The sequence below is a fragment of the Artemia franciscana genome, chromosome 6, assembly GCF_032884065.1.
Source record: "Artemia franciscana chromosome 6, ASM3288406v1, whole genome shotgun sequence".
Classification (NCBI taxonomy): Eukaryota; Metazoa; Arthropoda; class Branchiopoda; order Anostraca; family Artemiidae; genus Artemia; species Artemia franciscana.
This window is the reverse complement of record NC_088868.1, coordinates 5,117,961-5,128,080: the sequence shown is the minus strand read 5'-3', so window position 1 is coordinate 5,128,080 and position 10,120 is coordinate 5,117,961. Positions and strand designations below refer to the sequence as shown.

At 32.0% G+C, this 10,120-nt stretch overlaps 1 protein-coding gene across 2 annotated transcripts in view; it reads right to left on the bottom strand.

Moving 5' to 3' along the window:
* Positions 1 to 349: 349 nt before the first annotated feature.
* Positions 350 to 10,120, bottom strand: part of LOC136027942 (fidgetin-like protein 1) — a 71,446-nt gene continuing 61,675 nt past the window's right edge. For both annotated transcript variants that reach the window (XM_065705411.1, XM_065705412.1), the window contains one exon: positions 350 to 3,792. In XM_065705411.1, coding sequence (XP_065561483.1) covers positions 3,664 to 3,792 — 129 coding nt within the window. In that variant the 3' untranslated portion in view covers positions 350 to 3,663. The remainder of the gene's footprint in view (positions 3,793 to 10,120) is intronic.

Below are 10,120 nucleotides of genomic sequence, written 5' to 3'. Positions count from 1 at the left end.
TTCTTCGATTTCGTCTTAAATCTTAAACAGTGTTGATTGTACTTCATTCGCGCATTACACTTTGACCTTTTTTTCTTGTTTTATTAAACCTATTTGATAAGTGTAACCAAATTTAACAGAAGTTTGAAATTCAAAATGAATAGTTTAAATTAATAATAATGAAATTGGAATAAATAATTGAAAAATTAAAATAGATATTTAACTGAATTAATCTAAAATTTGTACCATATTAATGATAATTATAATTTTTTATTAAGGAAATCTATAGGGTGGTCATTTTAGTAAATTTGGAGCCGGGATCGTACACCGCAGTAGGCCTATACACAATGGCTATTATATCAGTTCTAGATAAAAATTATTTATTTTATTTCACGAAGCAAGAATACAAAATTATAGTGACTTTTTCAAGAAAACATAAAATGAAATATACAGCATTACAAGATTGTAGGCCAGAGACACTATTTGAGAAGGATTGAGCTACGATTACACAAAACACTAAAAAAAAACAACTTCATAAGCAAAGTACTATAGTAAAGAGTATAAAACCAGTGGTGTTAATTCACCGCAATGGGGGGGGGGAGTTAAGCAAAATATATTTTTCAACATCTAGGTTGGGCCATGAAAATAACATAAAGCCCTTTTTAATCAGAACATCAACAAAGTTATTTTCAAACCCAGAGAAGAGAGGGGTGAAAATGCCCCCCTACCCCTCAATTGACTATTGTGTAAAACTGGATTTCTATGTAGTCTGTCCACTTTTGTAAAATTCCTTGCTTTTAACCCATATTCACCCTTAATGCAAAGGTCAAGTGGTGTCTGTTGTTTTAATTTTCCCATTAAAAGAAGCGTAATACCGGATGGAATCAAAGGTTAAGACAGCTTTTTAAACAAGAGAAAAACATGTGGCAATGCTCTAAAACACCCTACCCCTTTGATTGCGTCCGACCCTGGAGGTAAAGGGTATACGGGGATTTAAAGGGTGCTCAATATGTACACCGTTTTGTGTAATTTTAGCATACAGATTACATTTATGGTTTAAAACTTCAAAATTTGCAAATTTTAAATTGAAATTTGCAAACTGGATGTGCAATGTTTTTTTAACCAAATTGCAATTTTTTTTAACCACCATAATGAAGCACTACGTGGTGTATTTATGCTTTAGCTTTAGACCAAAAAACTTGTATGGGTATACTCTGGTTAACTACGTTTCTTACACTGCCTTCAATTAACAAAATTAAGAAAGTCAATTAACAAGAATTTTCACAAGAAGAATATGAGATGCAGTAGCTAAACTGCTACACTTTGCGATAAGAAGACTGAAAAAGTTTCTTCTAAAAATTTACACGGCGATCTTTAGAATTTCTGATTTCACCATTAAGTACGTCAAGTGAGGTTGGATAAGGTTTAATCTGGACCGCAAGTACATTTACATATTCAGCATTAAAAAGAATTTAATTTGATGAAATCAGGCTCTCATAATTCATTTAATCAGCCTAAAAGACACAAAATGAGAATTAATCTAGAAAATAAATACGGCGTCTTTGTATTAAAGTTTCTTGTGAATTTCAAGGGTCAACGTGTTAATACTAACGAAAATGTGACATTAACTTGAAAATTTTTTCAAGTTTTTCAAAATTTGAAATTTTTGAAAATTTCATAACTTTGAAACAAACAAACAGAAAATCTTAGAAAACTGCAGTTTCAGAGGATAACGTTTTCATTTTGTTTTATTTAGTAGTAAAAATTAAACTCTCATAATTAAATAATTTTGCTTAAGCGCTTAAAATAAAAAATAACCGCCGTTTTTTAGTCAAATTTACCTTATGTATTTTTTCGGTTTAAAATCACAAAAATGTTATACTTTCCTAGAAACTTCATAGTTTTGAAACACCAGAACAAATACTACTAGAAAATAGATATCCAGTACATGGGAATTTATAAAAAAAAACTGACATATACTGCCAAGACGGTAATCAGATAGGGACTGATCGATCATAACTCGCCTTTTAAAATTTGCAAATTTCGAAGTTTTAAACCAAAAATGTGATATGTTTGCTTACACAAAACGGTGCACATATTGAGCACTCTTTAAATATCCGCGTACCTTTTATCTCTGGGATTGGACAAAGCAGTTTGTGTGCAGTTGTGTTGACGTACTTACTTTTAGAAATTCTAAGTATCGCCGAGGACATTTTAGAAAAAGCTTTTTTAGTCTTCTTATCCCAAAGTGTAGAAGTTAAAATCTCATATTCTTCTAGTGAAACAAGTTAATTTTTAAGTAGGGATTAGATTTTTAGGTACAACGTATTCATAATAAATTACGACTAAATAAATCTATTATCTAAATAACTAAATAAATATAATCCCATGACTAAATAGAAAACAAGGATTTTTAGGTACGAACATGCCCAGCGTAGGTTTATGAGGCAAAAAATTTCGACTTCGAAATCTTTAATGTTGGAATTCAGAATCCTATGACTAAATAAGTCTGCATAAAACAAGCAAAATGAGTGTTACACTAGAAATTTTTACACTAGATGAGAAAAATGTTCTTCCACTTAAAAAATTTAACTGAAAAATGCTTTGTCTGCTCAGCCGATAAGTATAACGCAACCAAATAAAATTTTAAATAACTGAAAATCACTGAGAATGCTTGGTATCAGAGTTTTAGCTTATCATTTCTATTTGATTGAATGTCAAGATAACACAAAAAAATTTTCCATGCAAATAGTTACTGAAAAAAAAATATTTTCGGTAAGGTTTTCCAGTGTTTCTCAATCATGTTTCAGGGGCCACAGTTATAATATTCGTATCGGCAACGAGCTGTCAGCTCCAACTGCCATCTAAGTTCTCTAAGTTCTGCTTTATGAGAAATTTCTGGATTGCAACGATAGCTAGCGACCTAGTAAGAGTCAATCCCGTCCAATACTAAGAAATATAATAGCCCATAACTCCTAAAAACAGAGTCGGGTCAAATTACGGAATAATAATGATAGCACAATTAATAATACAAAAGGGTTTGATCAATTTAGAAATAAAGTTAAGGAAAACATGTATTTCATTATGAGCTTTGATTTATTACTTGAGTCTTTTTTGTAGTGGTTGCTTGAGTTATGTGCAGTTTTTCAAATTTTGAAAGTTTTTCTCAGTAATTATTTTAGAGTAAAATATTCGAAGCATATTCGCAAGAAGTAGATTCCACATACCATTTCTAAAGGGATAAAGTTGTGGAATTTTTACAGGGGAACACATATCAGTTAAAAATGCTTCTGGTTTTTACAATTCTTGATTAATACGAGTAAGGCCTTCAGGAATTCAAAATATAGATTGAAATTTTGAGAACAAAGTCGCTTTTCCAGCTAATTCTACCGTTGTAGAAAGGGATTTCAAGGAATTAAAAATATTTTTCACTTCCTGATTTTCGGATCTCGTATTAATTTCTAAAATAATTTGTACTGTGTCTTCTTGTATATTGTACAGCATTTCGATCAAATGACTATGCAACCACAAATGTAAAAACACTAAAAACTCACTTTTTCACTTTCTAATTTGTATATTCCACATTCATTAAAAACAAAAGTATGAAATAGGCCTTTTTATCTTAAGCCCAACAATATTCTCTTCGAACAGACAACATATTCGGGATGCATGGAACATTAGCCCTTACTCTACAACATCACTACTCCCAAAAGACTTATTCCACACTAGATAGCCACGCAAATCTGCTTCAGATACACTCGCCCGGACTTGACTCAAAGCAGCTTTAAAATCTTCGAGATTTACAGGTCGCACCTAAAAATATATTAATCATTGAAATTTAGTTATAATCTTTGTTTCATATTTTTTAATTATTTCATAATTTAAATTAATTTTAATGATTTTAAATAAACATAATTTTAATAATATACAGCTGGGTCCTATTTTACCAAGCTAGGTCCCAACTACTACAGCATTCATTTTCATTATATTTTATATTAACTTTTATTATTATACTTTTACGTGTTCATTATGTTTTTTACATTGTATCAGATTAACAATGCTTCTTGACTACTAAGGTCCTTTACATTGGCCCTGTACTTATCTGCACTTAACTAATCTATAATTAATTATAAATAAGTTATCTCCTAGTTTTTTTTTTTTTTTAATAAATTGAATTTTTTAAATTATTTTTTAATTTAATTATTAATTATAGTTTCATATTTATCATATCATATTAAATTAATTAATTTCAAAACAGTTATCTCTTAGTTTATGAAGACTGTGATCTATAAGGGAAACAATTATAGGTGTTCGTTCCTTTATATTAATAATATTCATATAAATGGTATAGTATTCATCAGCACTAAACAGGCATCAGAACTATACTATGTGAAACCTGATCTGTAAGGAGAAGCGTTGATATCACTAAGGAGAACAAAGCCGTATTCCCGAAGCATTTTTTTTCTTTTTTTCCTTATTCCAATGTCTGATTTTACCTATGGATCTATTCCCCCTAATATGATGTAAAATTTGAAAGGTATGGCAAAGAATTGCCCAATGGGCGAAAAATTGCCCATTAATCAATTTAAAGCCGAGCTGCGTGTGGGGTTGCTTGGTGGGTATACCTTTGAAACAGATTGAGATTGATGGAATTAATATTGGCAATAATTGTTTATTGTTTTTTTTTGTGTTTTTTTTTGTTTCGGTATCGTGATGTTAAGTTGTTTTATTGTGTATGAATTATTTGTTTTTTTTTCTCGGTACATGGTTTCACCCTTCTGCTTATTATAGATTAACTTGTTGTTTTTTTTGTTTTTATTATCTTTTTTCTCTTCTATTTTTCGTTCTTTTTTGCTAGTAGCACACCGTCGCAAGTGACGCTTTTGGCGTGCTACCGATTTATTTTGTCTCTGTTATTTCTTTTGGATAATAAATTAATACTACTACTAGTATGACGGTGATCTCCACTAAATTTAGGGCATATCTTGGACACAGCTGCGGTAAAAAAAAACAACATCTCGAAAGAAGTCATATTTACAGATATAACATCTAATAACCTAACTATTTACTTAAACCTCAGCTATTTAATTAAAACTATTATAAATAAACCACAAATAAATAAACTATACCCTACATATGTATATATGAAAAAAAGATAAATAACTGAATTAAAAATAATTATAGATAAATGAAAATATAAAATAAAAATAATAATAACAAATCCAGTCTCCATCACTCTCCAATACTCGACTCCTCCACCATGCCCTCCCAACCCAACCCTAGCCCCTGCCCACCCTTAATTTCCCAGACCACCCTTACCTCTCGAGCTCTTCTTCCTCCCCTACCCTACCTAAAATTCATAATAAAATTCAACAACACCCCCCCCCCCAATAATTATAACATGTAATTACCTTAGAAAAAATTGTATGAAGATTTATGTGAAATATCAAGTTTCACAACAATTTTGTAACGTTGTTTTTCGGCATAATTTCGAATCTATATAACTGACCTAATGGATCTTCAAGCTTTCCTGGCTGTCGGCCAAGTTTGGCTCTTCTAGTAAATGGATTGATCATAAACCAATAGCACACTCAAGTTTCACTAAGGAGTTAATGCATTTAGTATTTTTGATAGAATTTGCCATAAAAGATTAGCTTAAATACATTGATACAATACAAGACACCGAATAGCTAGATTTATATGCTGGGTATAAAACAATCCAGCAGCATTGGAGCAAAAAATTAATTCATCAGTCTGTAACAATTGGTAACCATAATTATTGATTAAGCTAAGGAAATCAGTGACACACCTAGTATACCAAAAACCGTAAAATACTAGACACCAGCTAATGTCATTGTCAAATTTTCTTCGTGGGCTAAATACGCCTCGGAAAAAATAGCTAAATGGGCTAAAGACACCTCAAGAGAAAGGATCGTCCATTTACCGACAGCCAGAAAAGCTTGAATATCTATTAGATTAGTTATAGGTAAAATATTTATACGATACGATACTTTATTAATAAACACAATCACAACTCTTTACATTATACATCTACTGCACTGATGGAAAAACATACGTTTTTGTGGGCGTGCAGTAGTAAAAATTAACCATTTTCTAAACACATTCAAAAATAAAGTAATAAATAGCTATATAAAAAAAAAATCTCCTTCTTAATATCCGCCCATAAAAAAATCGAAATTATGCCGAAATTTGTTAGAATCTGTTGTGAAACTTGAAATTTCATCAGAATCACTTGGAACTTTTTTCAAAAACTTCGTTTTCGGATCTTAAGTAAAAAACTGCACGTCATCACATGTTATAACTTCCAAAAAAAGAGTCACTTTCAATCGCGTACAGTGTCAGTTAAAACATTTTGACAGGGCTGCTTGTTGCTAAAACGCTAGAAGTTTTGACACCATTTTAGCACATACTTTTCTCACCTTAAGATCCTCATATAAAATTTGCCGTAAGCATTCTTTATCAATACCTATTGGTTCGTCAAATGCGCGAATACTTAATCGACGGTCAGACCGAATAAAATTACCTACTTTTTTGACATTTTTATTTATTATTGACGATGAAGGGCGTCCTTGCCACGAATCATCTTCAACGTCTTTTCGGCCATCTTTAAGACGCTGAAACCATGTGCCCGAGATAAATATTCCCCGCTACACAGTTGTTTCACAAAATTATAAGTTTCAGTAGCAGTTTTTCCAAGTTTGAATTTTGAGAGAAGGATAGGTTTATTAACATAAATAAACAAAACAAAACAATCAAATGGCCCAAAGCAAAGCTTGTGAAACTGAAACTTCACAAAAATTCGTTGCTCAATACACTAGTAATTTTATAACAAGAATGTAGGCTTCCTCTAAATGGTGTTATTTACAGAAGCGAGACTAACTGCATACTACAGTAAAGAGAAAGGTTCACACTAAACAGCTGTTGGTTAATGGTGGTTCAGACATGACTGCTTGATCTGCAACATTATCAGTCTCCTTACTGCATAGCCACAACTCCGGTTATTAACAAAAAAAGAAAGAGAAAATCATAGAAGTTGCTAAAATTGTTTGAGGGAGCATGGATAAGTGTATTAGGGATGTTGGAAGGTAAATAATTTCTGAGACCACACTGGATAATCATGACAAATCAAAAATATTTCTTATACATAAGAACACACTTGGTCAAATGTTCCCCGTAAGCTTATCGTAAATAATTTTGATTTGAAATCAAATATCCTTTCATTGTTGCTTCGAAAGGGTTCAAGTTAGTTTTAATGTTTATTTTGAGGTTTGGTATCTATATTATCCTTTGGAATTTAATCTTTACTTTTTTAATTATTATTCTGTACTGAGGACGGTGGAGCGGAGGTCTCAGCCGAAATATTTGCATTATTTTTTCTTCTGTTTTCCACTGCCTAATATTGTCCTCGTTTCTCTCTTCTTTGCAAATTTTTGTTTTGCGACGTTGGAAGGATATTGGCTAGTATTAATTTTTAGAAACAGATATGAAAGACAAAATAATAGGATAAGTTTAAAGGATAAATTTATAGCAGGTACTGCATCAAAGCAGAACAGAAAAGTAAAAAAAAAAAAAAAAAAACAGAACAGAAACAGGACATCTGTCTTTGTCGGACCTGTTTCTGTTCTGTTTTTTGATAACCTGTTTTCTGTTTTGTTTATTTTTGTTTTCTTTTTCATAGACAAGTGCTTGCGTTTACGCTATTGTTAAAGCTTGCTACCTTGGAGGGATTGAAAGGTCTTCATGCTTTGATCACCTCCTTCACCTTAGTGTAACCAATGCTCACAAGTTCTAAGGAGAAATTGATGTAGAGTAAGTTGTTAAATGTGAATCTGATGACAATGAATTGGAAGAAGGCTCAAGTATAGAGCAAGAGATTGATGCAGACGATGATGATCTACCCGATTTCATAGATGAGGATATTTCCAAATACCGCGTCCGATATGGATGACCCTGCCAAGTTGGACGAAGAAAGTGCATATGATGATTGAGCTGAAACTACATTTGACTCTGGAGGCAGCACTAGAGACATAGTTTTTATTTTATTTTATTAGCCTAGCTCTTGTAACTAATGTTTTTTTTTGTTTTTTTTTTGCATAAGAAGAAGCTCTAGTCTAACTACAAGACATCCTCCGGTGATTGAGAAGCTGTAGCTCAATACTAGCTTTAAAGCTGGTCCAAAAAAGAGCCAGGTGCTTAAAGTGCTATTACCTTAGATCTTAGAACAAAATAAGTAAGGTTGGGCAGTTTGCACAAGTGGAAAGATCTTTATAGTACAAGTCAGCAGAAAAAGTGGCTCTAGTGATTAATAATGTCTTTATTCAATGTATTTTAGACAAAATAGATGCATCAGTAGCTGGAACCTTAGTAAAGAGCAAATTTCGGTTAATAGTAACCGAAATAAAAAAAAATGTGTTTTTAGAAAAACCATTCTATGCAAAAAATTATTCGATGCTGATTCATCAATGTGAATTATTACCTCCACTAAACTTTAAAATTAATTTCTAAAACAAAAACAAATTTCCCTTTTTTTCGAAAAAAACCAAAACCTCTCAAAAATGGCATTAGATCGAAATAAATGGCACACCATTGAAATCTCCATGGTAAAAATCCCCTAATTGAAGGTACACAGTCCCCACCCCAAAAACCAAAGAAATTCGCATTTTAGCATGGGTAGTGCAAACAATCCAATGTGCAAAACAACTGATGGAACACTCGAAACAAGAATGTTTCTAAGTGATAAGCTCAAAGTTTGAACTTCAGCTTGTTTTCCATTTTATCCAAAGTTGTTTGCACTCAATATGTTGCGTCCTGCCATCTATAGTAGACGAGTTGAATCCGATAACGCAAATCAACCGATAAACCAGGGTAAATCAAAAAAGTTGAGTGCTGAAATATTTTCTAACAAATCTAGTAAGTAGGTTTTCTTTATATTCTTCAATTTAAAGTTTAATTCTAGTCAAATAGATCGCAGTAATGAACTGTTAAGATGGGGCAAGTCGGGCTAATGCTAACTGAAACTCTAAAAAAGGAAATTTTATTAACAAAATGTGTATACATAAATGGGCTTTGTATTGCGATTTATAATATGTAGAACTAAATAAGTTTTCAATTTTAAATTAACAAAAATTTAAGAGGTTCAGAAAATTTTATGATTTCCGAAAAGGGAGAAAATTGACCCAAAAAGGCAAGTGATCCTTATGAAATTACATCAACAAATCTAGCATATAAGCAATTCTATTGAATAGGATTCAAGCCGCTATATATAACATACTAAGTTTCTTGTTTTTCTAGAAAAGACGGTCAAGCACACGTGTTTTTTTTTTTTTTTAACCAAGGGTGATTGTATCGAACCACTAGAAGTAGAATAGTGTAAGAGAAGTCATTCAAGTATGAATTCAAAGTCCTAATGCACTTCCTTAGAAACAAAAGTGGTGGAAAGTGCCACATCCAAGCGTTTGGACCCTAAAACAACAATTTCTCCGCGCAACCAGCCAAAATATTACAAAAGCAAATTCTGAAAATTATTGAAAGAACGTTTATAAAGCCTAGCCGTCTCAGTAGCGGTACTTTCGTTCGGTAGCCGTACTATCTCTGAATATACATACAAATCTTTCATAATAAGTCTTTATTATGGACCATTCATGCAATTTAACTAACGACAACAGAGTAGGGCCCGACCAATACGGATTTTTGGGTTTGATACCGATGTATCGGTAGAGTACCGATATAATTTGCGGATAAATTGCCCTCCGGAAAAAAAACGTACCTAAAGTTTAAACTACCCACTCTCTGCCCATATTCATACTCACATTATTCTCCCTGGTCCATTATAAACCGAAAAACCTCAATAATTCATTGTGAATTCAAAATTACGCCATTTCTAAGAACTGTTTGATTTTAATTGCTGTTCCTGGTCAGTAGCTTCTGAGCACACAAACAAAATGGCGGAAATTAGTAGAAGTGACACATAAGAAAAAAATAACCAATTGAAGAAGCCGGTTTAGTTGCTTAAATACAAATACGTGAAAATCTAACTGAAAAAAGTTTAAGATATTCATTGAAATTGATTATTCAAAACCCAAATTTAAATAGCGGGACTTTGTATTTTAATCATTCACAT